Raw genomic sequence first — 27948 nt, forward strand, 5'->3', positions numbered from 1 at the left:
CTTGGCCGAGTAATCGGTTTCCAGAAAAATAAAAAGTTTTTGTGTTTGGGATTTCTTTGTTTTGTACCCATACAGAAAAAAGGCTTGAAACCAACCAAGATCTGTGATAAAAACTTGCAATATTTCCGCGTAAACATTAACTTTACCTGCGCCTACCCTCGTTACATCGTAGACCAACAAAAATTGTCCATTTTCTTCGTAATCTGTCGTGGCAAAACGAAACCCTTACCCTATCTGTTGCATAACTGCCAAACAAAACAAACCATGTCTGTCCAGCGTTTTCAGTTCCCATTTAAAGCAGACAATAAACATAACAAACCTGGTATAGAGATAGAAATAGGAGGGAACTAATGTATCACTGACATTTCTAACTCCATTCGTCAACGTTGTCAGAGAATATCGGTATCTGCTATTTATTCGATTTGAATTGCTTTCATATACGTAGACAATCTGCATGCCTGAAATCAATTGTAATTATATATCATAAGCCAAACATGAGACGCATACTTTGCACAAAGTTTTGCCTTTGGTATATTTGTCAGCAATTGCCCTTCGTACAACTTTGTTCGTAGTGTAGTCTGTGAACGAGGCAAGTTCCCCTCCCATTAAAGAACATTTCTGTTTTGCAGCTGCAAAGTCTGATATATTTTCTGAAACAACGAACAAACTCTTTCCATCGCTTGCAACTCCTGGACTGCTGCAGTTAGACGTTTGGGCTGTGCAAAAAGCATTTTTGTAAAGGTTTAAAAAATATGCACATCTGTTGCACATGGTATAAAATGCAATACATACCGTTGACTTTTATCTTCACAGCTATGACAGCTCCTATCAACAAAAACATATACTTGCACGGTTGCATTGCTGGACCGTGCAATACTGCTGTTTACCCGTAGTGCGATCCGCACACATCACATTACTCTTGTTGATGTAAAACAGTGAGTTTATTTCTTAGTTAAAAGATTGATGACAAAAAACACGAAACGAAATAAGACGTCACATTTTGTGCCACGCGCAACTGCACGTACGAATCAAGCGTATGGATTTAATGCAGACTACAACTGCTTCCATCTAATTTAGGAAAATGAAACTTTAGTCAAAAGAAGCGTGCAGTGCTTCAAAGTTTATTTTTGTAACAAAACAGGCCCAATCTCCATATTTGTCAAACTCCAAATAGATTAATTAGCTGAATGCCAAAAAGGTCATCAGAAACAACAAGTATTGAGCATCCAAATTATTAATTTTAAAACAGTTGAGTGCAAATGCGATGAGTGTCGGTTGGACATTTTATCCCAAAACTAGATTTGTCTTCATCACGTAATTATTTTACTCCTTGATGTAGATTTCTGTTTAAGTTTTGGGTGAAGTCTAAAAGCGACTTTTTAATGCTCAGGCTTTAAAAAAAGTCACAGCTCTGTAATTGTGGCGGAAAGTGCAGTAAATAGTTGTCACAGTCCTTTATTGTGACTTTTCAACATATAGCATCCAACTAAGACACAGTTGTAATAGCATTGCATCGTTTCGACAAATATTTACCATGTCCAAGTTTAAAAGCAAATCTTAATAAAACAGAAGATTGGTGTTGCCAAGGTTCATAGTACGAACGTTAACAACTGTATATCGTAGCGCATCACAACGTTGTACGGGTTGAACGGTTGGTGCTATCGGGAAATATTTGTCGGTATGTATTTACCCTATGCTGCATTGCAGGAACGTTATATGAGCGGTATTTCCATCAATCAAAGTTATTATTATTCCACCAGGAAGCGGGGAAAATTACGTCCATTATCAAACGCATATACTTGTTGACGGTTTGCAGGCTGCATTTAAAGCCTGCAAGGTTTAAGGACCAGAAAAACACTTTACCCCCCAACAAATCCTGTAAGTTGCTCCGATAATGATGTGGTTTCCCTTTCAAATGGAATCTGTAACTAGCCACATCAGAGATCGTTGCAGACATGTTTTCAAAAATCGTCGGTTCGATCACCACCAGGGTAAGAAACCTGTGTTCACATCCAAAAAGGTGAGTTATTTTTAGTGGTTTTGATCTTGTTGTCTCCACTTTGTCGTAATGCCTGCAGTAAAAACACACTGGTTGAGCACTAAGAAAACCAAAGCTGCAGTAAAAGAATTGCAATATAAATTTTAATTTAATAAAAGCGCTGATGTTATATTTTCGATGTATTCTCTGCATACATCTTTTATTAATAAGCAACGTCATAGTGAACAACGTGGCAACACAGTAGTCAACTATTTCTTGGTAACTTTGAAAAATTTTCGGTGATTTCATTTTCATGGTAATGTATAATGGTCTTTTGGAAAAGCGGCAACATTAAACTCAACTATTTCCTTGGTAATTTTGAGCACTGGGTACATAAGTCGCAGCGTCAGTTCACACAAAATCATCTTTCTGTTGAAGTTGAAGCAACAAAGAATTGCAAGGTAACTTATCTAGGTGTTGTTGATAATGAGGTCTAATTGTTTTACTTACGCTGTTTAGGCAGGCGTAACAGTGTTTTTCCCTAAACGATATGTGTTCTATGTGTAAACAAGGGTTAAAACAGAATCTGAATGAATAAACTCTTTTGCAGAATGAACAAGATTCTACTTCTCCTTCTCGTTCTGGCCATTCTTAGCCAAGTCTCCGAGGGTTATTATACCTACTACCGCCGACGATCTTACCACAGACGTAGATATTACCACAGACGTAGATATTATAGCCATCACTACGATGAACAGGGTAAGTAAAGTTAAATCCTTGATCGAATAACAACATGAAAATATAACATGTGTACTGTAACTTTTATTGGGTCACTGTAAAAACCACCAATTGTCAAAAACACCATCATTAGCGCAACTGTATTGGCCATTTTATTATGAACTTTCGGCAAACAAATCGGAAAACGAAAAAAAATGCTTTTGCAGATGGTGTTCACGCATATTAACCGAATTGATGTTCAAAATATCGTTCTTATTTTCTCAGATGAAGAACAGGAAAATGACATGGAAGACATGATGAAAGGAGATGGTCAAATGGAGGATGTGATGGAAAACGTTATGGAAGAAATGCAATAAACCTGTTACATGTCATGATTTGACACCACTCGGTATCAGTGAATAAACTTAAATTTGAAAAGCAAAATTGATTGCTAATGGTTCTTGCGTCTAAAAAGGACATTTACACTGCGCAGAGTATAATTCCAAGCAATATACCAAGCGGCACAGGCAGAGACTTTCTTATCTCCGTACGAATTAACAAGGCACGAAGTTGTCACACCCGCCTTATTGAAATTCAAGGCACGAAATGTTTGAAAATCAAATTGCGCAATGAAAATGTCAACGGGTCTGTTTTATTCTTTTTGGCACGGCATGTCAAAAGGAGTGGCAGAAATATACAATACTACACCACGAAAAACCATACAGAACCGAATTACATACAATAATGACAAGATAAAACGAATTAGATATAACAATGATAAGGCCTATGTGTGTTATTTATCACAACGAAAAGTAGAACATCATGATGAAATATTGGCGATAAATGCCACCTATGAAAAGTGCTTTGGCTGCAGGACCTTTGTATGTTGTGATTTGTGTCGAAAAGCTCTTGTTAAACCAGTAGGCCTATCCGTTTTAACACCTGGAATGATAGTAATTTGTCGCGCTCATGATGTCTCACATAGTATGCAACTAACCTCACGCACGAACCAATCGTATTTTATTAATGCACAATAAAAGTATTGCCTTTAGTTAAGGATTGCGAAACCTTAATTTGCAAGAATCTTGTAGTACTTAAGGTTTGTTTATGTTAGAAGGATTAAGTTTCCGCCTTAGTCAACATAAATTCCTATTTTGCCATTACATAGTAAAATGGACTATTTTTCGAATGACAAAAACAAACGCAAACAAAGGTTTGATATATAAAAGCGGCCAGTGCCATATCATCAGGATATTTTTGGCGACCTGCAACAATATGCTGGCGGTATTTCCATCGATCAAGCGTCTTTTGACTCGCAAGCTGTTCAACGCTCACATATTGACAGCGACTAAAATTTCGTTGAATTCGCAACTAAAGATTTTGAAGTGATTGCGAAGCTGTATTAAATTATACAACCGTGAAACATCATCTAAAACAACGTTACCGCAACCGTCTGCGCAGTAGGAGGCGCTTCACTTTATTCAGTGCAAATTGGTTTTGCTAAAGTTTGCACCGTAGTCGCTAATGACGTAACATAATGATTGGTTTGCCCATATTTATGATGATAATCATCAAATCCTTGCATCGCCTTTGCTGCCAATGTTGATGTAGATATACATGGAAATACATACTGTTAGATATGTTCTCACATTAGATTGAACATCGCTTTATCTGCCACCTGACCACGTAAGACGGCGGCAGAGAGTTTTTAAGCTTGAAGGCGCTCAACCCATATCTAAGTGCACAATATAGGGATTGTTATCGGTATAACCCGGGTTCGGATCGGAAAAAACCTTCGTTTCGATAATCTATTGTTTACGGTTGGAAGTTGTTTAAATTTCTAAAGTGGCTCTAACTCGAGTTTGTGCTGTCTGCCACAATTCCAAGAAATAATATTTATGTTGCACAACAATCTAGTTGTCTGCAATGCGAACCAAGGCATCATCAAGGCTCGAACAAAAAGCAAAAAAAAACACAATTTAGCGTTGGTGTTTAGGAACGAATGTATTTCTTGTATACTTTTCGTCATAAAATGTGAAAAACACCTTATGGAACAACACCTTATTGAACAACGCCTTATTGAACAACGTGGCAAGTTTTCGTTTAGTTCTTTCCGTGCGAGAGGCCTCGTTGTTTTAAAGGAAAGGCGGCAACATCCAAGTCAACCATTTCCTTGGTAAATTTCAAAAAGTTGATACATAAGTTGTAGCGTCCAATCGAATGAAGTCATCTTTCGAAGCAACGAAGTGTTAGAAGGTAAGTTGATTGGGATGTTGTTAATGATGTGTAATTGTACATGCGGTGCATGCGAAACTTAGTGTTGAATACGTGTGCAATTGTTACGACTAGTCTCACTATAATGAGTCAGCAAAAATAGCATCCTAGATCAAACAAGTACAAAATATAGTGCAATTATGTAAGCCTGTGTTTTGTAATCAACGTCCTTAAAAATTTATTTGGAGAGTTGTTAGAAATTTGTGAGCAAAATTTAGAGTTTCCACCTGGCGCCATATCATGCGGTTTGTGTTATTACAATACCTAGTGGTGGCCAAATAAAAATTCGAAAATCGATTGTAATTTCCCAGATGAAAACCGGGACGTGGAGGAAATGGTGGTGGCTCAGGAGCACATGGAAAATGTGATGCGATACCTGATGAAGGAAATGCAGTAAATCTGCTTTTGACATGATTTGACATGATTTGATATCGTGGAATAAATTGAAATTTCAAAAGAAAAATTGACTGCTGAGATACGTTGAATAGGACAAATATAAACAATAGTATAACCAATAGTTGTTTATACAGCGAAGAATATAAAGCACCAAGCGGCACAGACATACTACAAATAAAAAAAACCATACTGTATATTATCGTTATGTGGGGTATGCATCAACAGGCCGCAAATTAAAGTCAAGTGTTATTGTAAATTAAAGACAAACGATATGCGAACTAACGCCCCCAAATCACTTGCTTTTAGCCCGACCGACTGGTATGATCGGCGGAACAGTAGTTCCCAAATTTCTTCTTGTAGAATTATACTTGGTAAGCATCATACCCAATAAAATTTGAGAACTTTTCCTGAAAATAACTACGAATATATCATACACTACACAATTGGATAGCAAAGAGGAAAAGCAGTGCGCGTTCCAGTTTATTTAAATGAGTATGACAGCTCCGGCCAAGCATATTTTGAGGAGTAACACAAAATAGTCAAGAAACCAGGCCCAAATGCAATTCTGTAAAGCGGACGTGATTCGACTGCGAAGAAACGCGTGTTTGTCACGAGCTTGTGTACACAAGCAATTTTGGGTCAACCCCCTGAAGCTGGTAATGGCACGAATTTGCTTTTTATTTCACGCCCGTGACGTCACTCATAGTAGGTTGTGCTTCACGCAGGGCGCGCAGCCCGGATATCGCTCATCAGCGCTAATTAACGCGCTTTGTGGTCCGCGGTGAAGTAGAACGACGTTTGCGCGACCAGGCGTGCGACTTTATTCACAGCCACCGGCGCGATTAAGAGCCCTCGAACCGCTCCTTTGTCCGGTGCAAGGAAAAAGGCTCGCGCGCGCCACAGAAACGGTAAATTGAAAGCGGAATTGAGAAAAAAGGCGGACAGTCCTTTTCTGTGCCAGACTTTACACAAACACCCGCCAGCATGGAATACAGACAGTTTAGGCTAATGCCATGTGCTCGTTGTTATGAGAAGTCGTCACTATGGTATGTGTGTCTTGTACAGGTTTGCTCGGCAGCGTTAGAAGTGATGTTGTACAAGTGAAACAGAACAGAAAGGTTTTTTTCAGCTATTCGTGATTTGCAGTCGTTTTGATTGAATGGCAACAGTTTTATTTGGCGACCGTCTTTGTAATTGGTGTTTAATGAATGTTATAATTGAACGCAATTGGGATCGAACACATAAAGCGCAGTGATTAAAACTGAAAGGCCAAAGCTAATATAGTTAATATAGATCTGTTCAACAACACATCTAGATGTTTACGAGAATCCATAAGTTTAGCATCAGTTGACAAGTAGTATATGATTTGCACCAAATTATCGTCTAGTCATTTTGGTTATATTGAGTTGGCAGCAAAGCTTATCCGGAATATGCAGTTTTGAAGACATGTATACATGCCAGACCTGGTGTGGAAATCAATTTCTTGCACCTATACTGAGCTTGTAATTAGGACAGACATACCGTAGCGCACAAATATAACAGTTTCCTACGTAATGTTGATCAATAACCTGTCCACCCTCCGGTTGACATGCAGCAGAAACAACCATTAGCGGCTAACGCTGTATTTGGTAGCCGCCGTAACGTACGTTTCCTCCGATAGCAGCACGTACGTGTGATGTACGTGGTCAACAGTTTTTGACCAGACAAAACAGCCGAACAGGGATTTTCGCCACCGTGTAGGTGTTACCGTGGGCTACGCTTCGGCAGGCAGATTGCTTCCGTCGTGGCCAAGTTGTGGCATAGGCGCGAAGTGATTGGCCCACGCACTGCAGTTTGTTTTGAATTACTCAAACGCGATTATTTGCGGTTTGGCGGCCGCTGTGTAAACACAGGGAAGCAACCTAGACGCCAGACAAATTGTGAACTACCCAAACCCGGGGTTATGGGTTTCCTAACTCCATAACGAATGGAAATCTGTGCAACATTTGTCGTATGCCATAAGCTGTACGTGTGTGATCGGATCTTGTGTTTGAGATTATGCCACATATCAACATATGAAGCTATGCCTCAACCAAAAAGGATTAGTGCGCTGCCTAGTAATGAACTGAAATGCCATTTCACGTTGCTCTGGATTGATAGGTGTGTTGTAACACGCAGTAACCATTTGACAATTTCGTTCATTCGTTGAAACGCCCGCGCAGGCTTTCAGCATCATGCGTCATAATAAACTCGTTAGTTAGACATATTCCTATTCGTTGACGTAGTGTCTGCATTGCTGTCGATTTTGACACAAAGCTGTAGGTTTAGCATTTGCTGAGCAAGTTTCGCAATGCATTATATTCGCCCACGCGATTTTTGTTGGTTGGCAGGAATGACAAAGCTGTTGATAAAACAAATATGCTTATTTTAATTTGGTGCGATGGGAGCCCAGACCTAACAGTTTATGAAAGAACTATATGTTTTTCCGCAGACCTATACAGCCTTAAAACTGTGTAAATGAAGTTTGAATAACACAGAGAATTTCTCGCAATTGCTACTACAAACATGGCGAGCGTTACTACGATGGAAGGATTCGTGACTAATCAAACAACTTCCCAGCCGACCATTTCTAGTCTTCAAAATCCGCAAGTTGAGATTCCTTTTCTTATCATTGTCATCTTAATAGGTGAGTGAACAAATGCGCAAGCACGATTTAAATGTATGTTGGAGGACAGAAGGTTGGTCAATCTAAGGAGAGCCCGCTCAAGCTTTAGCTTTTATTCAAATGTCAATGGAAAAATTGATGGGCTGTAAATTCTTGTTAGAAATGCATTTAAACATAAATGCAAATTGAAATGTGATGATTTACCAAAACAACTCAACATGCCCTTGTTTTTTCGCAGAAAATTCGTGCTAGGTGCTTAGACATATGACGTTTAAATGTCTTGCTTCATACCCGCACGTACATGTCTTACGGCATTTAATGTGTCTTACGACCCCTTCTTATTGTGAAGTTTTAACACGAAAAACAAGACCTGAATTCGATTTAATTAGGGTCATGCCATTATTATAGATCATCTGATAGGTTAAGTGAGTCAAGTTTTTGGGGTAAAACATCACCCCAATACGCAAGAAAAAGGGAAAGCGTGATTTTAGTCACATGTTGGACGTTTGAAAACCCAAACTTACCAATTTATTCACCTCAAATATTTTAGGGGGCCACCTTGGCACACACCCTGGTTACCCCAATGTGTATAGCATATAATACACGGACTGTGTCTGTATACAACTGTAAACCGAAGCGTCGGTTAAAATTAGCAGGCTGAGTAAACCCGGCAGACGGCAATGTTCTGCCCAACATGCAATTAAACATCTACGATTTCTCTAGGCATCATCGGCAACCTGTTCATTATCGGAGCTGCACTTACCGAAAAAAGGCTTCGCAACCTGGGCGTGGCCTTCATCATCAACCTCGCCGTCGCTGACCTGGTGGTTACATCTTGGTATCTTCCGGTTGTCTTGGCTAACGTATTTAACGTAAGCAATTTATGATGTATCATTTTGTTTTCTGGTTTCCAACATATAACGCGACGCATTTTGAAATATTTACCGCACTTTAGACGCAACATGCACAATTAGGGAAGTTTTGGTCGAAATTTTTGTTTGCCTAACAAAGTGAGTAAACGTAGAATGTAAACAGGAGAGAGATTGACCTTTTTTGGAAGTGTTGTCGCTCGATACTGGGTTGTCAGAACGACAATTTATCACATGACGCCCTTGTATGTCAGATCATATTTATAACCTTGATTTAAGACTACCAACTACTGCATACTAATCATCCTGAAGAGCTTACGTTACTTTCCTTAGTGCGTCCTAATAGTCCGAATTAATTTCACGACAAATTTGTTGGTTAGCTAGCTGCCCAATAAAGACGCTGTGCCAAATGCTCTGCAGCTAGCTAACAGAATGGTATTAATAAAAGACGACCCATCCCATGCTCACACGTTTAACATGCGTTTATAACAAAACTTCGCTTCGGGCAGACCAAAATCGTCCGCTGCACTGCAGGTAACCACCAATTACAAGAAAGATCCCAAAACATGATGCACACATTCATAAGCCGCATTCTCTTACCTTTCCAGGGATACGCGAACGTTTTCGCCGACATGATGTGGTTGTGTAGCATCACCGGGTTCCTCGCCTCGCTGTGCTGTGAGGTGTCCATGGCAACGCTCATGTTCATCGCCATCAGTCGATACTGGAAAGTCACACGCACCAGCAGCTACCGCCAATACTTCGGAAACAGGTTACACGCTTTGTGGCCTCTCGCTTCCTTTCGAGCCACGAAATCTTTTTCGACACAATGGCATAGCTGTTTTACTGTTGTTTTGAAAAACACGAATATAATTGGATCAAATGCCAAACTGTATGAGGCGATTTCGTGGTAAAATTGCGCAAATTTGAAGCTTCACGTTTGAAAGAACCTGACAATCGGAATTTGTTAAAATTGATGTAAACCGGTGTTTCTCTGCTGTATTTCGATTAAAATTCACCAAAAAAACATAAGATTATTCTAAGACGTAACGTTGTCTACGTGAGAAGAGTCGATTTGACAGTCCGCCAGCGAAAAAAAACGCTTTTAACTCAAATGTCACGCATCAGGTGATGACATAACACGCATGTTTTGTTCAACAGGCAAATAGCAGGGATGATCATATTCATCTGGGTCTGGTGTTTTTTGGTCGCTCTACCTTTGATTGTCGGGTGGTTCGGTAAGTTTGGTTTGCTTTGTTTAATCATAACATGCTAAAAGGTGCTGGTAAAAGTGCAATAGGCCTCGTCATGGAGTTCGTCTATAAGTGTCTCACATGCAATGATTTTAAAACTAGTCACATAGTCACGGTGATTGTACAGTCAAGTCTTTGACTGGTCCTTGGCCTGTATGATAGTGCATAGTCACAGCAAGCTGAACTCACGAGACCTTATAGGTTGAAACGGTGGCCATCTGTACAGCTCGCAGAAATATAAACATTGCATTTTTGGCAAATAATTTTTAAACAAACTAACCAATACAGCTGTAGATAGGTTCGTTGTTTCGACCCAAAAGGTCTCATCAGTGCAGTTTTGCAGTTTAGCTAGCAAGATCATAGTAAGTCGCCAAAGCTGCACAAACGAGACTTGCCTGGTCATATACCTGCAGATCTCTACACAATGAACATTAACACACATAAAGCCAATAATTTGAAACTTTTAGAAGTTAGTTTTATTATACACACTAAAAAACGATTTCGCCTGCACGGGCATCAGTTTCCTATTCAAATATAATCAATTTGTATACCAACCTCTTTGCAGGCACTCCTGCGTTGATGAATTACGACATACACATGGTGGCGTGTATGTGGAACGACACGGCCCAGACTGGATACAACATTTTCCTTGTGGTTGTCGCCATTTTTATTCCCATTCTCATCACTGCCTATTTGTACTACGCCATGTTCAGGTAGGACATCTTTATTGTCGTTGTTCTGTATTTTACTCACCTTATTTCACAAAGAAACAAACATAAACGCAATATTTAACATGAAAACAAGTGCAAATCTATCGGTTTGCTCCTTTATACGCTAAATCGTTAAATTGAATTTGTAATATTGGTATGAAAGAAATTAGTCTGGTTGCCCACAGATTCACGTTAAATGCAAAATAACCACAAACTAGAATGCCTCTGTTCGTCCTGGCACTCTGGCAAGTCCTCCTACACTATAGTCACCACCTACACTATTACTAACTATATTTTTTTTTTTTTGCTAAATTCCACATCGAACAAAATACAGTACATCAGCCTACCTGCAATATCGTTTCGATTGATCGTTTTGTTTTTGTGTTGCCTATAGACACATTAAGAAGACAAGAAAGCCGACGCGACAGATCGCCTCGCCGAACGCAAGTGCTCTGAGAGCAAACCAGGTGAGCGATATATTTTGACCGGCAACAGCATTTCGCCCTTACAGATAGAAAAATTGTAACATGTCGTTTGGTGCATTTTCCTTGTTGTTTGCTCTGAAAAGCACAGTTTGGTCTGTAAGGAAACGCGGGGTAGATTTTAGGTGTGTTTTTGTTGCATGAAAATGTGTTTTTATTGCATGAATGTGCCAACCTCCAAAACGAATTCGCATCTAATTTTGTGCCTCTCCCATGCCACAGCTACGCGACAATTAGTTTTGGAAATGTTCATCTAGTCGCTATCCCTCCACGTCAGCCAGGTGAAATAATCGATTATCTTTCAATTCTGACGCTTGGCTGTGGCCCAGGTCTAATTGCGCATTTACGTTGCCTTTTTTCCTAATTATCAGTTAGATAAAAGGTTTTCCCGTGTCGAGTAAGAAACTGCTCATGTGATCCCCACTTAATTGACAGGTCGTTTTCCCCTTAAACCTGTTGTTAAGAGCGTGTTGCGGCGTGTTTCAACGATTTTGAAATCACCATAACACTTCCCATCGGCTCAGTCAGGTCCCACTGACGTCACCCATTACGCGATCAATCTGTACCTTGCGTCATATCCTTAGCGTGTAATCCGTACCGTCGCTGTGACCCATCAATTGTTTAATATAGGTTACTTGTATATTTTCCACGTAAAAATATATGACGTTGCTTGTATGTTGATGAATGTATTTTGTACCCACGTAACCCAGCACAGTAGCGTCATTACATGTACCGTAAGATCACGATCGGATTGAGGTCGTAAAGAAGCACCGGGGTCTTATAAATTTCAGTGAGTTTTCAAAATGGTTTGTAGACCGAAGCCAATAGTTTTGTTCACAACAAAGCAGTCGTAATCATTACATCGGATGATATTATCCTGATTTTTCAATCCTGTGTTTCGAAAAGATCTTTTATTACTTACCAGAAAATCGGCTAACTGAGAAGCAATTTCGGCCAATTGGGCCTGATTAGCCCAGAGTCGTGAGGTCAAACCTCACCGGGAGCTTGATTTTCCGCATTTCACTCAAACTTGTCGGAAAATGTGACAGATTCAACTTGACTGTGATGCCAGTAAACCTTATGAACGTAGCAGTATAAACGTTGGATTTAATTGCTTTTAGAGAAACCGTGGAGCCAGCGTGGATCACTCGTCGATGGCCGACGAATCAAGTTGCGCCAGCATGTCCGGTAGCAATCAGAACGCGGTGCGGACACACCACACCCGCCACAATTCCATCACCAATCACAAATCACTTCACCAGAAACGATACGAAGAAAGAGAGAGGGGTCTGATGATCACTCTAGCTGTAATAGTCGTTTTTTTCGTTCTCTTCTGGACCCCCTACGCGTTCATGACCATCATCATTCCCACGGGGTCTCCGTTGGTTAAGAGGGCCTGTGGTTGGCTCGCCTTGAGCAACAGGTTGGTACATTTGACACGGGTAATTTGGTAATTTTGTGTAACAGTACAACATTGAATTTTTATGTGTGCAATTTAGCCATGTTGCACACAACTGTGTATTCTCGAAATTACATAACTCAGACAATAGTTATGCTGAGGTCCACCAGAGCCATAATAAATTAGCATACGATCACCAGTTTCAATAGATCGACTTTGCACACAGGCATAAGTGAGGATTATACGAAAAATTTTACTACATCAATAAGCCACGAAATACTTTATTTTCTTGTGTAATTCTGATTAATTAGTATGCCTGGCAACAAAAATAGCAGTAATTCATGATGATTCATTCGTTCATCCGTACATAAACAGAAGCGACGTCATTATTTGTTTAGGGATGTGTGTTTCTTATCCTTTTTCGGTCTCACGAACCCTTTTAAAATTGTGACAAAACCTGCATATATCGTTTTCCTTCACTTTGATTTTGAAACTAATTGTATGTCCTTAGTCCAATTTTGGCTATAGAAAGCTTTATACTGCCGTGGCCAGACTCCTTCTACAGCCCGACTTACTTAATATGCGCAAACACAATTCGTTAATTTGTAAAAGGTGTCTTTTAGGTCATGTAGTTGAATAACAGTTTAAAATGAGCAGATGAATTTCCTATTTAAACTTTGGTGATCTCAAGGGACACTTTTCATCCCAAATTGGGGCTCACGACCCTGTAGAGGAAACACGTCAAATTTTATGGGTCGCAATGAGTCAATACCTCACAAAGCACAACATGTAATTGTACTATTTCATAACGTACGTCCCACCTGAGCGGTTTTCAGTTGTTACAAATAACTGTTGCAACAAAATACCTTAGTATTACGGTTATAAAACAAAGCGAAAATTTTTTACCTAGTTGAAAGGGATGGCGAGCAAAACGAGAAGGTCTACTTTACATGGCATTTAGAACACGGGGGTATTATAAGATATCAGTTTAGGCAATTTTGGGGATGTTCTTGTGTCTGTTGTCAAGGGAAGCCTTCATCCTTTTCATGCATTCGTGACGTTTGTGTCTGAGGATGCGAGATCTGAACGCGAGATTCTAAAAATAACGACTATAGGGGGGTTTTGGTATACTTAGATTTTATGTCATTGTATTTACTACCTCCCAGCTATATTAATCGGTAAAAAAGTCCGCCTAATTAAAATATAAAGTAGAATATAATCTGTGGCGCCACAAACAGAAAATGTCATAACAAAAACAGTCATTAAGTGTGACATTGCTGTTTATGGCGGTGTGAAACACCATGGAACCTGTACAGGATAAAATCCTCTGGCAACGCGAATGTTCAATAATTCACGACCATGGCGACTTACCGATTGACATCGCCCTGTGTTTTTTTTTTATTTTCTCTCGATTCTCACCGATGTACAATTGCACTAAGGCTGTGTAAAGGCTTCCGTGTTTACATTTAACATTAACCGCGATTTGACCAAAATCGAACCTTGTGAGAAACCAAAGCATCTGTTTACTATTACTCTTCAACTAATTGTCCTGTTGTAACCACAAATAATTATGTAAACGTTATTTCTATGTTTAGGAACATAACATTCGGCTTTATAAATCTTCAAGACAAACGATATAGCCATAATATAACCTTTGTGTCCGATCGCCTGCTGCATTTCGCATTGACAATGATTGTGGTCGAAATGTTTGCAAATAAGTTTAATGCAGTTATTTGGACCCCATTGTTTGTCTTCCAGATTTCTATGTTTCATTTACATAAACCGTGCAAACCCTGGTTGCTTTGACCAAACGCGTGAAAGCCAAATAAGGCTTGGCGGAAATTGGCGGTTTGACAGATTATATTTCAAACCAACGCCACCGCTGCAATGCAAAAGTGACCGATCCATCTAGCGCGTTTCCACCCTATACAGTTCCTGGTACCTGACGCTTTACACAAAAAGACACCTTTACACAAACAGAGTTTTCCGTCTTATGCAACGGTAACCTGATCGCTTCTCCGGTCCCACGTCGCATTGTTTAGGCACTGCGATCGGTGTACGGGTTCCCCCAGTGACGTCGTTCTTGAAAGAAATACTTCCTCATGTTGCACAGTGGTTTCTCAGGCCTGGGATAAATTGAATTTTTTCCTCTCTGAATCCCGCTGTTTGTCATGTATGTGCGTCAACGGTTTCGTGGGCGTTATATTGATTTTATGAGGCGTTGAAATTCTAATACACTTTAATGTTGATTTATTCTTTTATTTATTTTATTATGATCTGTTTTTATGATTTATTGCATAGCCTTTAAATATAAAAGTGCATTTTGACAAAGATTCGCTACTTGTTTTACAGCGCGGTGAACAGCATCATATATGGAGTATTAAACCAGCACTTCCGCCGCGGTTACATAAACATCATCCGACGGATTGCCAATGTGGTGTGCTGTTGTCTGGGACGGAAGATTTTCGACCCTATGGTGTCCCGCAAATCGCCACATGCGGACACGCGGAAAGTGGTCCGGGTCTCGAACGGTCCAAATGGTGAAATCAAGCCCGCGGGTGTCAAGTTTGGATAACTTTGCTGTCATCTGAATCAAGCGCATTTGCCTCATGGTTTTGTGAAATTTTATGACATACTTTATGCGGTCACATTGAAAAAGTGTGTGTTAAGAGCCTGCTGAAGTTATTTATTTGAGTAATATATTATTTGCATCGACACATGCTACTTATCGTTGGTGCTTGTCAAAAAGTAAAGGTTTTTCCGTCCTTTTCGCAGAAGTTCAACGAATTTTAACTCATGAAAACTGATGTCTCATTTTTTACCGAACAACCTCACTTTTCATGGACCTGGGGTTGCTACAGCGACATTATTGTATTGCTGCTTGGTTGAAACCATAATAACTGTGACCGGGACATAATTAGGCATTTAAACATTCGCGATGGTTGAAGGTTGGCGAAAGTGTGCGACGAATGTTAAAAAGCGGTCACTTACGTCAAAAAAATATAAAGAAAAACTAACTCTGAGGTTGAACGTAACGCAAAGCAAAGTGTATTGCCGAGCTCTGTTTCAAATTGTCTGGCATTCAAGCACTGTGATCAGAACCCGGCTGGTACGCATCTAAGTCCAGGTTGCCACACACACGTCGATATGCCCTGTGCTTGCCATGGTCGTATTACCGCACCCCCATCTATTGACAATATTTTACAATGCGACTGATATGTATTAAAACTTTTGTCGGTATTTTGTAATCAGTCGGTTGCCTTTCTTCGCCTTACTGCTCAGTACTGTACATGGTATTTTTTGTTTTTCAATAAATCAATGGTAAATATATTGTTGGGTGTTTACAAACGCGGTGTAGTTTTGGTGTTGTGCCTTGAAAACCTCTGAAAAGAATTTGTTCTGGCGTTGTGCAAACGCGCCCAAGCGAAAACCAATTCTTCAAACCGGTGCCGCGTGGTGGCGCACTGGTAGTTACAAAATAACTGTAAGTGGTCGGCATAACAACAATTTAACAAAATTAGTTTCGCTGAAGATAATTAGTTATGTAATAGCCTACCATATAAGTTACATTCTGATAATATGGCCAGTTAATAAAATGCACGTGAAAAAATAAGCTGCATAGATTTTAAGAGGCAGATAATGTAACTGCGTGTGGCCCAGAAACTCCTTGCAATGAATGGAGAACCTCCACTTTTTAATCAAATAGTTTTTATTTTGCGTGCTGTCACCTTAGCTCTTGTGTGTTTACTTGTCTTATGATTTGTTTTTATCTGCAGCTGAACCCAGCAAAGACCGAACGCCCGGCAAGGCAATCGTGTCATACCTAAACAACTGTAGGAAAAAATGATGCAAGATACTTGCTTCAAGTATATATCTATAACATTTTGCACCGTTAGTCAGACATCCTAAATTTACACTTTAAATCTATGCATAATCTACATCCTCACCGGTACAAATAGAACACGTAACTGTTTACTTCTTTGTGTAAGAAATAAAGTTTTAAGAGCAATGGTCGTCCTGACTGCCTTTCAGTCCTAATCCTCTGCAATCACATGTACTGACCACTCAATCCATGTATGCCGTTTATACGCAATAACAATACGGAGTAGCGGAATAAAGCGACGCTGTTGGCAACATATGTGACGTATGACAATATAAGCACATACTTAAAACTAATTCAGAGCTGCAACACGCTACGCTAGGTGGCGACATGGAGCTTTTTGTTAGAGTGGATGCCACGAAGAAGTGAACGCAGTTCAAACACGTGTTCTAAAAGAAGCAGATACAGTTTCACACTTTTTGCTAAAAAAAGTTCAAGGAAACACAGACGTGGGACTTTCGATTCCACCTTGAACTTTGTCGACAACAGAAATGAGGAATGCGATGCGGTATTTTGAGTAGAATGGGATCAAATAAGTGGCTCTCTGAAATCGTCTCAGTGCGAGGCCTGTCATGCTGTGTAAGTTTTTACTCGTGTGGAAATGGTATCGCCTCGGGACATGGCGTGCTGGTGTTTATAAAGTTGCGTCACAATATTCCACTCGGGTTGAGTTTGGCCGGCCGTTCTAACATACGTGGAGGCAAATTTAACACTTATTTTTACAATGTAGCAGATTGTCCAAGGACTATTTGCTCCACCACCTCCCGAAAGACGGAAGCTATAACGCATTTCAACACCCAGCGGCAGAAGTCAGAAAAATAATGGGATTTGCAAAGTGCATGCGAGAAAATGAGTAGGAAATAAACAGGAAAACAAGCTGATTGTGCGTAACGACGAAAAAATCAGAGTCAGTGGTTACAAAATTTGCTACAAACCTTACTCCTAGCCCAAAGCGGATGAACAAGCTACACAAAAGCCACCTCAGCAAACTGAACCAAAAACTCCGCGAACACACATGTACTTATAAGGTGTATGATTGCAGTCGTGCAGTTACTGGTTTGAAGGTCGCAGTAAAAACGACATTTGGTATTTCAATGACACTTTGGTGTTTTAGACGTGGCGAAAGATTATCTGGTCCGAAGGGCTTGGCACATTCTATGACGCGATCCCTGGCGAACCGCAATGTACATACACGACGTGTGTATATGTAAACGCACGGCGTAGAGTTGCGGGGCCGTGCACGGAAGTTGTCACAGAACAAAGACACTTAAACAGTCGCTTCGCGATGTTCTCATTGCAATAAAAACACTTTTTACGTCACTTTGAAGTTTGCTTCGCTGTGTATCCTATAGTAAGCTACAGAATATAGAAAAAATGGCGCAATATACGTGGCTTTTTTAAGGATAGTACGCTTATAGATCTATACAATCTGTTCCATTTTATTAACCAACTAAATGGATTGACTTACGCAGTAAGGGCGCTGGTCGGATAGGAACTTACTGTTTAGATGCCCAGTCGCGTGGTTGATAGGTAAAAGTGAGCTACAAGAAAGAAGAGAACGAAAAAAGTCTTATATCAATGCAAATACTGTTCTTTCTGGATAACATGACCTTGGAAATACACGGACAAATTTAACAGAAGGGGTAACCTCGGCCACAACGTGAAACAACGCCCTATAAACTTGTGTTAAGATGAATCTTGACAGTTGTTTGTTTCGTTTTTAAACAGAAACCATTGAAGCGTTTGAGGAAGGAGGTAACAATAAGTAAAAACAAAAAATCGCTGCACTACTTTTAACGGCCGATGTAAAACAAAAGGCGACAGGAAAGTGACATGCAACGGCCCTTCCAACGACCTGCACTTTGTCATAAAGCAACCAGGAAGCGTCCATAGCCAAATTTGCAGCGCACGGGGTCACTGCGTTAGACGGGCATTCTTCGATTAGGAGCTTTGCATGGCTTCGCGTGTCTGCAAAAAAGCGAATGGTTCTGTAAGTGAAATACTAAGTATGCGACTGCTGTTACAGGATAAAGTCATTTAATCCTATACGTGGGTATTTAAACCACTATCAATAAAGGACAAATAGTAGCCAGTAAATTGGCATTTTCCACAGTGAAATGGTAGTGTATTGGTGTTTTCGCAACATATATGACGTTTCCTGCATCATGTACAATACAATAATGATATTATTGTGTTACCACAACCCCAATCATAAATATCACCTGATCGGCTTACGAAATTGTCTATTCTGGTACTTCAAATAAAATAAATTCAATATACTATAACGGTACTTTGGCATACATGTAATATTTTCATAGGCAAAAAAAAGTATTCTAACTTTATTTAGATCATGCAGGCGTGGGTATGATCGGCATAAATTTACACCAAGAGTGAGACAGTAAAACACAATGTTCAATGACGAAATCAAGTCAGTTACAAACACCTTTTTCAGACTGATCAAGGGTACTCTTCTCAATTAAACACAAGTCCAGTCTGAATTGCAGTTCAACGACATCACGGAGTTATAAAACAATGAACCGAAATAAACAATGAAGTGCTCTTTGGATTCAACATGTTTTTAATAAAAGAGTTAAAGTGGCATCAGTACTTGACCATGCTCTACAAGCGGAAGCAGGCACTTGCATTTGCAGTGAAGAATCCAATGGCAACAGACACAGCTCAATATTTTTAAGAGGTGAGAAAAAAAACATGTACTACTGTGGCAGCAACCTGCCACGAACACAATAAGTTTCGGTTTTGTATCACAAAGGCCGTTGCATGAATAATCTTAAATCGTGCTGCAAGTTTTCTTGGTGAATCTCCCATATATGGGGTGCTGCGCGTGACTGTTGATTATTCGTCTAGGATTTCAAACGGCAGACAAAGGAATTTGAGACTTTATTATTTCCCCGATATAACTAGTGCCGTTCCACACGACTAAAACCTTCATTCATTCTTCGGTACATTTTTCTTGAAAGAATGGTGTCAATTTGAAGGTTCAAACGGGTTTTATCAACAGTGGCGTTTAAAAATGTAAATTTAACCGCTGCCCAAGTAATAATTAGCATCATAGTAGCAACGACATAGAAAAACACCATCTGGGGTACAGAAAGGGCCAGTATTGCGCAATATTAACACGGTGCTGTGCCGATCTGTACATCAAGAGCAACTTCTCGGTATAAGTACTTCGTGCACGCCACATGAGGTTGAATGTTGTCAGCAGTGAGAACACTTATTCGCTTCACATTGTCTGGAAAACGTAGTGACCAACAACTGTTGTTTCGTTTAGGATAGTTTGGAAAATACTTTGTCTTTGTGCATGTCATTTAAGGTTTATTTGGATCGCAACGTCTGCATCTCTCAATGGTTATTGTGACTCTTTTTCAATGCATGCTTTAACTGGATCTACACCTTGTTTCGGTTTTAACCGTTAGCCACGATTGTACATTATTTCCAGGCACCATCATGGTGTGTAAAGACGTTTGATTGCCGCTGGAGCTTTATCTCATGAGAGAATTGAAGCAATGAGGATTTCTGGTACTTCATATGGGAGCTGGTATCGACTGGTGGATTAATCAGTGCGACTATTGCTTTCTCCAATCGATTAGAGCATGGACGTCGTCTGTATTGCTAATGTTGATAAGGGGGGAAAATATATTGGTTTTAATGCCACGGTAAACGTACCATTCATACCGTTGACATTGCATGCGATTTACACAAAATTATGTTTGTTTTAAAGGGTAAGTGATTCATTTCTCCGATGCAAATTTCGCGGGATGTAATTTGTTTTTAGTTTTTTTTTTTGTCTGCCGATCTACATTTAACCAAAGTGATTTAGTTTACAATTGCGTAGTCTTCGAGAAAACCATTCTTACAATTGCCAACACGTCTTAGCGGAACCAAGTTCAACATTCATTAGTCTCATCAACACCAAACGTTTATTATAAAACACTTCTGTTGCTGATGCCAGGCATCCTTGGTTATTCTGGCATGACAAAAAACTTTCACATACCTAAAAACATCGAAGCCAACTTTCAGGTGAAACCTAATTTAAACATTTCCAATAGCGGACACGACTTGTTCGCCAGCAGCCCCATTTTTGATAATCACAAACAGAAATTCTTTCTTTTTTAGGCATTGTTTATCCGACCCACGGGGATTTTTGCATCGATGTGCGGACCAGGAACCAAATAGCGAAAAGCAACCAAATGTTTACTTAACTGTGCAGAGTTGAGCGAGAACTAAGTAAGGGAGTTTAAAGATAAAAAATCAATAAAATTAAATCAAAGATTAGATTTACCACAAATTACCGTGTGGTCTGAAATTATTAATCCCGTGCACGGCAATCGCGAATGGTTTGTAGCAAATACGCACGGGTATTATTTGAGGGTGGCGTTGTCGTTACATCGCACTTGCTATATTTTATTTCCCCCTCAGTTTAGCGAAATGAAACTTGACAGATATCATGAAATTTTCAACCTATTTATCCGTCAAGCTGGATTGTTGACGGAAATACGAGAAACATGTTGGGGGTAATGAGTGGAGTTCATTAAGTTGCAAGAAATGAAAAGTGACCATGATTAAATTCTTGACATTCGGTGAAAGGGGCCTTTTATATAGCAGTGGATAATACTAAGCAGTTGAGCCCATTTTAAAAACATTTTATGCGACATATTATGTTCTTAAATAAGAGCGAAGTATTTAAAGCGACGCAAAATTAAAAACATGTTTTTCTATTCGTCCTGTTGCAAAATAACCCAGGTTCGGTTACGAACCTGTACAGTTTTGACCTTTGTTTAAATATCACGCAGTCGTATCTTACTGGAAACCCAATTACCAACGAGAAGTGTAAACGCAACAGAACAGGGAAAAACACAAGGTATTAGAATCGACTGACATTCCCAAAGGGAGTTCTGTATGCGTGGCCACTATTTTAACGCTGACCGTAAGGCTCTCGTGGGACAAAAAGTGCATTTTGCCAACGAAATCAAGTTCTTTGTTTAGGGTCTTGTGGCCAGCGCATGCGCGTGCCGACATCAATCCAATGAACTACTTAAAATGTTTTAAATGTACGATGCAACGACTTTTAGACATACACCGGGGTGTCACGGGATAATATTTGTGCTATCATTAATTTACGCTAGACGGGCTATCATGTATTAAAAATGTTTAAAAAAAAACAATTTTGAGATATTCCTAATGGGACATTAGCGTGAGGACGGGACAGAATATCCAATGCATTATTAAAACGATGACTACAATTTATTTTTTCGTTCGTCGTGCACTGATCGGTCGTAAAATTTATTTAATCATTGCAAGCCAGTGGTTTAGTCGCCGGGCGTGCGTTTCGATGTGATTTCTATCCCCCATTGGATAGCGAACAACCTAATTCATGATGCAGAAGACTTATAACTTGCTCACCTAAATCATACCCTGGGTGGCCAAAACGAACTTATTTTTAACGTTTGCCCTTATTTGTGACGGGCGCCTCTATTTTTAGGCATTTTGAAGCTGTTTTATTTGTGGCGTCCTTATTTTTTATGTTTGAATCAGCTCAAACCACGTTATATGCAGCCTTTTTCCTCGTTTTGCTAACATGATTGTTTGTTATAGTCACACCGCCGTAACAAAGATCATCATGTTATTTCATACAATATGTTGCATTTTTGTACAGCCGTGTGGTGTTATCGAGCCTTTTTTCCCTTTGGTATGTCTCACATAATTTAGCCACAGTCGCTAGATATACTAACTGTGCTGGACTACTGGGTTAACACAGGTACCTTGTTAAGCACCCACTCGTCGGGTACACCATATTTGGGCCTTGGGTTGTAAGGGTCGTAGCCGAGTTGCTGCAACATAGGTGCTATATGTGGCAAATCTCGAGCCACGTCTGGTGGCAAATGACCGAACCAACTGGTCAGAGCATCGAGGTACAGGGGACGTTGGACCTGATCCGTCGATTTTTCAACCCTGCAAAGAAACAAACAATTTGCAACAATCGTACAACTTAAGGTTCTGTTCCAAAATCGGGTATCAGCGTACCGCTAACATTTACGGCACCAAAAATCATTCAAAGGGTCAGATTTGATTTAAACTGCGTTTTTTTTTGCAGATATATAATTTTAATACCGGATGGTTGTTGTAGTACTTGGAAAAAATATACGTGTCAGGATGAGTTCTAATTTAACAATGCATATCTATCCTAAATTACACAGTAATGAAAATTAATAATAGGCGATAGTCGTTTTGAACGAATTTGAAAGTTACCGAATATCTACATTGCGCCAGAATTACCCAACTTAACAGCAATGGGCTGTTTGCCATTTTTTGTCACAGATTATTTTGAACCAATACTAACACGCAGTGCCAACTATGTCTGCTTCCATTAGGGTTTACCCGCACTGGTTAACATCAGCAGGCAGCAGAATTTTATTTCCGCCGAGCAACGTTGGCCCGAGACGGGAGCGCATCGTTCATATATTGAGAGAAGCACGGACCCAAGCGTGGATAGCTTTCCCAGGGGAAATGCGGTGCTTGTCGAACACGTTTTTGCCGAAACCGAACAAACTGTGTGTCATGTTCGCCATTAACGCTTACTAATTAATATTTAAAAACACACAATTGTTGATGTAAAGGTTATACGCTCGCATTGTTTTTCGTTTCGTTTGGTAGTTTTTGCACCACAGTATTCTGTTATCCGAGGCACGCACGGTTATTACAGACGCACACAAGCCATTTGGGTTTCAATTTTCACCAACTGTACAACTACCGTAAATCGCTTTGCTTGACTGCTCTTTTCTGGTATATTGGCGCTATTATGAAATAATGATTTAATTTTTTGTGCAATGCAAGCTTCCGCGAGATTTGCTCGCTTCATCAGATGTAAACGCTTGTTTAACTTCTTGCTAAATTCGTATAACTTACCTGTTTTATATTGACAAATAACTACTGCATTTCGACCACAAAAAATTCTTGAAAGATTTTTAATACCGTAGTATTTCAATAACCCAAGGGCCCATTAAAGGTTTAATGTGCAGTAATGGCAAAATCTGCCGTGGGTATTTATGTCTTTTTATAACATTCACCGAATAAAATATATTCAATACATGTGATGTCATCAAGCTCCACCTTTTACGAAGCTTAAACCCGGCATTCCCACGCAAAGCAGAAAGGCGGTTTTGACATTAAGTAACTTTGATTCGATTAAAATCGACCAGACCTGGGCATCAAACGCAGGGAATGCGGAAAGAGAAGTGCGAGCAGTCAGATCGAGGAGCTAATCAATATCGCAACCTGTAAACAAACGTTGCTATCACGACTTTTCTGCAACGGATCACGTTTCACGCTGGTGTTTCTCTCAATGGTTACCAACTACAAGACGCCTTGTTTACGAACATGTGTATTTATTAATGGAAAACCCAGTATGATCAGAAAGTTGTTCGTATTGATTGCAGCGTGTTGTAAGTTTTTGTACAAGCAATAGAGCCAATAATGTTTTTATATTGAGCTGCAGACAGGACCACTTTGTATGTTGTAACTTACAACGAACTTGTCAGCTAAATAGCTGTAATTTTTATTAATTGGAACACTGCTTGTCACCTCACTTGCTCTTCCAGATTCAAGCTTATTTTTGATATTTTTTTTTATTTAATAAATAAATGTTTTAATATATTTGGAATGGACATAACCCTTATACATGTTTGGGGCATCTTAAAACTGCAAATAAATTGAAACATAAAAGCACACAACTTAGCAGACTTACAGGCGGACGTCGAATCGGAAACGCGAAGTGCTCCCGCTGTGGCAAGGAGTCCAATACACAAACAAAGCAAATGGCTCAAAAACGCCCATTTACCAAGGAAGGGGCGGGGTTAATGTTTTATTGTCAAAAAGCGGTGAGAGGGCGTGACGTGGCATTTCGACCTACGTCACAGAAGTGGCAGATTGAGTGACAGAGGGAAGTTCGATCTTTTTCTGGCTCCCTAAGTGTTCCTAACGTCGTGAAACCACGCAAGAGCACTTGAAACTGCTACTTGTAGCGATTTTTGCTCGCATGGCGAAAAAAGCTGGTGCAATGCTTTGTAATTCACTTGCCCTTATTGTCTACAGCAGTTTGAATATTTTTGGTATAAGTTTGAAACTTGCTACAGCGTTGATGAGATTCAGTAAAATCAGTTGTGACTCGTTGTTTACGCCCATAAAAAACGTGCTTTTTTAATAACGACAGCCACGGTTGCAACTAATCCACATCGTCAAGCACCATAACGCCCTGTCTAAAAGAAGAGCCTCTCGACTGTATAGCTCTACAGGTTGTTGTCAGCCGGAACTTTCCGTTTGAAAAGCATCAACATCGCTATGTTGTGTGTTAAGTAAACAGCGAAAACTACTGTTTCAAAGTTCATAGTTGGTTCTCAACAAGCAAGATTGAACCACGGCGCCTGCCAACTTTAGGCAGCTAAAATCACACTGCAACGGCCTAACATGGAGAAGGACACTTACTATTTTGGGATTGTGGCCAAATTTGTTTGTGGTTTAATAATTTATTATATATGCTAAGGTGTATGGTAAGAACTTTAACGAAGATCATTTGATCAATACTGATGAATATAGAAAATTTTTTTGGAAATTCTTACTTAGTGCGTGAAAAAAATGAGAAATTAAATGAGAAAAAAACTTGAAACTCAACCGGATCGAAGGATTTTTTTGAATTAGGCCACATTTTTTACACAACCGATATGTTAGCGGATCAATGCTATAAAAATAAAACCAACAAAACGTCCAGTTTGAGTATTTTTTTTATGAAGGACCGCTACGAACAGCCCCACGAAACTGACGCGCGATGAGGAAGGTCAGCAGTCTAGTCATAAGGTCAAGGAAGGCGCTTACTTGGAAAGGGAGATGTTAGAAATGTGTTTCTCGTGGTTTAAGACGGAGGGGTTCCAGGGAATGTCCAGGAAGTCAAGGATTCGTCTCATTTCGCGAAGAGGCTGCAGCACAAGTTGCTCGTATTGTACTGGCAGGCAGACAAGCGGTCCCACCTCTCTGCATTGCACGTACATGACCTCAATCGCTCGGCTCCACTTGGCTAACACGTCCCTGAAAAGGTGAAAAAATTGCGTGAAATTTTCGCTACATGGGAGAATCGGTCGAATTGGATCATCATTAATATTGCAAGGCTTTGGTCGGGATGAATTTGCGTCGTCGGCAAATGTTCGATGCGTCTGATGCAGCGAAAGGATTTTCCACCACTCTAATGTACCTTAAACCAGTGTTTTTAAATTATTATAGTTGAATGAAACCCAAAAATGTGGTAAAGCTCCTTGACATATAACCTGGACATATATATAGGTAAACTGTCAGCATGCTACAAGAAAAAAACAAGACAAAATAATATCCAAACAATAAAAACATCAGGTTTCAGGAAACATGACAGAAAATCAAATAAATAAGTTAAAAATCAGTGCCAGGCACCCCAATTTAAAGCTTTCTACCACATGTCAAAGGCTGGCTTGTCACAAACAGGAAGTGGCTTGAGGTGAGCCAAAAATAAATTCTAATCACCATTAGACTTAACACAACACAAAAAACAACTTCACAAAACACTACAGAATTAACAACACATACTATACATACCACTTTGGTTATTCAAAAATACAGATCAACACTTTTGTTAGAACTTTTATTACAGTCTGTTTTGTTATAGTTACTGGCTCCATATCGTTTAGTTTCCCCACCTGTAGCTGGTAATGTCGAAGCCTGTTATTGTAACTTGCCGTGATACAATTGAATGCGCTGTTGCGCGACCATCTCTCAGCATTAGTATGAACTTGGAGTTGGGAAACAATTGTTTGAGGTACCTGAAAAATACATTTGATTTTTGGTGAAATAATTTTGTATCTACAAATTGTTCCAAGTTCAACCTACGGTTAAAACAATTTCAAAATGTCGAGACAAACAGTTAAGTTAGTAACTACAGCATCTCCAAACAATGCAAAATAGGTGGCAACACCTACTTTAAAGATTTCAATGTAAATGGATCTTTGTTGCAAAGTCTAGGTGCTGAATGACCATGTTTTACAATCACTTCAAGAATAAATTCAGCAACAGCACTGTCCAGTACTTGTGCTGTTATGCCGGCTTCCTCTAGGCGAATGCTTTCCTTTGGAGACCTAAGAACAGAGTAATGTATGTTCTTTGTGGCCTGTGATGACAATATTCACATTAAAAATGCATGATGATAACTTGGTGTGTCAATTTCTTTGTACTTAAAGCCCCAAAGAGATTACCGCAACAGGATATTAGTCCGGTAAAATAACTTTCTCGTCAAATTAATTTGACAAGTAATCACCCATGAGTATCAGGGCCAGCCGACCATGCAAACATAACCGCATGCCAGGACAAGCATGGCTTAATAACATGACCAAACATGACTTTCAAATTAGGCACCCCATGTAGCACACTCACTTAAGCCAGTTAGCCCTCATGCCTAGCATGCGGGGAATGACTCTGGTCTCTTGACCACATCGCACATCAGGATGGGCATCAAGCATGGTTCTCATAAGAGTGGTTCCACTTCTGGGCACCCCACCGATAAAGATCAATGGCATCTGTGTGTCATATGTTGTCACCTGAACAAGTAAACGAAAACAAAATTGACACAAAATAAGCAGATAAATGAAATACACATGTTTGATTTGCAAACTTTAGGTGCCACAAATCGAAAACCATACAAACATTTCTATTGCGATTGTTTGTTAGCACACATACAAACTCACTTCACAATATCAAAAGTTTATTTTTGCCATTTAAAGACGTTGAAGTTCATTTTTAAAGAAAATCCATACATTATAGCAGGGTCATATGTAACAGACATTAAAGATATGTATACACAAAACACTTGGTATTTTTTTTCACTTGCCTTCCTCTCCATCTGGTATTCAACAGGAGGTGCCATCTTTATTTCACGATTGAGATAAAGTGGCGGAGAATTATTTTCAGTGACTGATTGACTACTTGCATAGAAGTACATTACATAAAGAGAACTGGCCCAAAATACTAAAGCCAGCCAAGTCCAGTAACCCATCTTGGAGCGCATATTTCGATTGCGAAAAATCATGCTGTTTCATACTTATTAATTACATACTGTAATAAAAGTACACAAGATTTCATGCATTGTAAGACTAATATTACAAGAAAAGAAGTTGGAGTAAATAATTAAAATGCCAAATAGATTAAAAACAGATTACATAAGCGACCTCAATGCAAATCCACAAAAAAGATATTTTATCATAACTGTGCTTTCACACGTCCAGAAAACAATTAAGTATTTAAACAGTTAACCAAGTT

At 39.6% G+C, this 27948-nt stretch overlaps 2 protein-coding genes and 1 long non-coding RNA gene across 3 annotated transcripts; 2 read left to right on the forward strand and 1 right to left on the reverse strand.

Moving 5' to 3' along the window:
* The first annotated feature begins 2414 nt into the window (after positions 1-2414).
* On the forward strand, positions 2415-3130 carry LOC145890501 (uncharacterized). The gene is made up of 3 exons (XR_014399562.1): positions 2415-2439; positions 2589-2737; positions 2981-3130. It is a non-coding gene; the product is annotated as an uncharacterized LOC145890501 (long non-coding RNA).
* Positions 3131-7845: 4715 nt separating this feature from the next.
* Positions 7846-16042, forward strand: LOC145889323 (melatonin receptor type 1A-A-like). The gene is made up of 8 exons (XM_082980260.1): positions 7846-8030; positions 8733-8881; positions 9487-9650; positions 10040-10116; positions 10697-10844; positions 11236-11308; positions 12445-12746; positions 15075-16042. Exons 1-8 carry the CDS (start codon positions 7910-7912, stop codon positions 15295-15297), a joined length of 1257 nt encoding a protein of 418 aa, XP_082836386.1. The 5' UTR covers positions 7846-7909; the 3' UTR covers positions 15298-16042.
* Positions 16043-16797: 755 nt separating this feature from the next.
* On the reverse strand, positions 16798-27740 carry LOC145890711 (protein-tyrosine sulfotransferase 2-like). Its single transcript, XM_082981852.1, has 7 exons — positions 27521-27740; positions 27067-27230; positions 26616-26771; positions 26337-26459; positions 25489-25698; positions 22383-22572; positions 16798-18570 (listed from the first exon to the last, which is right to left on the reverse strand). The coding sequence occupies exons 1-7, from the start codon at positions 27716-27718 to the stop codon at positions 18544-18546; spliced, it is 1068 nt and encodes a 355-aa protein (XP_082837978.1). The 5' UTR covers positions 27719-27740; the 3' UTR covers positions 16798-18543.
* Between the last annotated feature and the right edge of the window lie 208 nt (positions 27741-27948).

The sequence above is a fragment of the Ascidia mentula genome, chromosome 2 (genome assembly GCF_947561715.1).
Source record: "Ascidia mentula chromosome 2, kaAscMent1.1, whole genome shotgun sequence".
In the NCBI taxonomy this organism is placed as follows: Eukaryota; Metazoa; Chordata; class Ascidiacea; order Phlebobranchia; family Ascidiidae; genus Ascidia; species Ascidia mentula.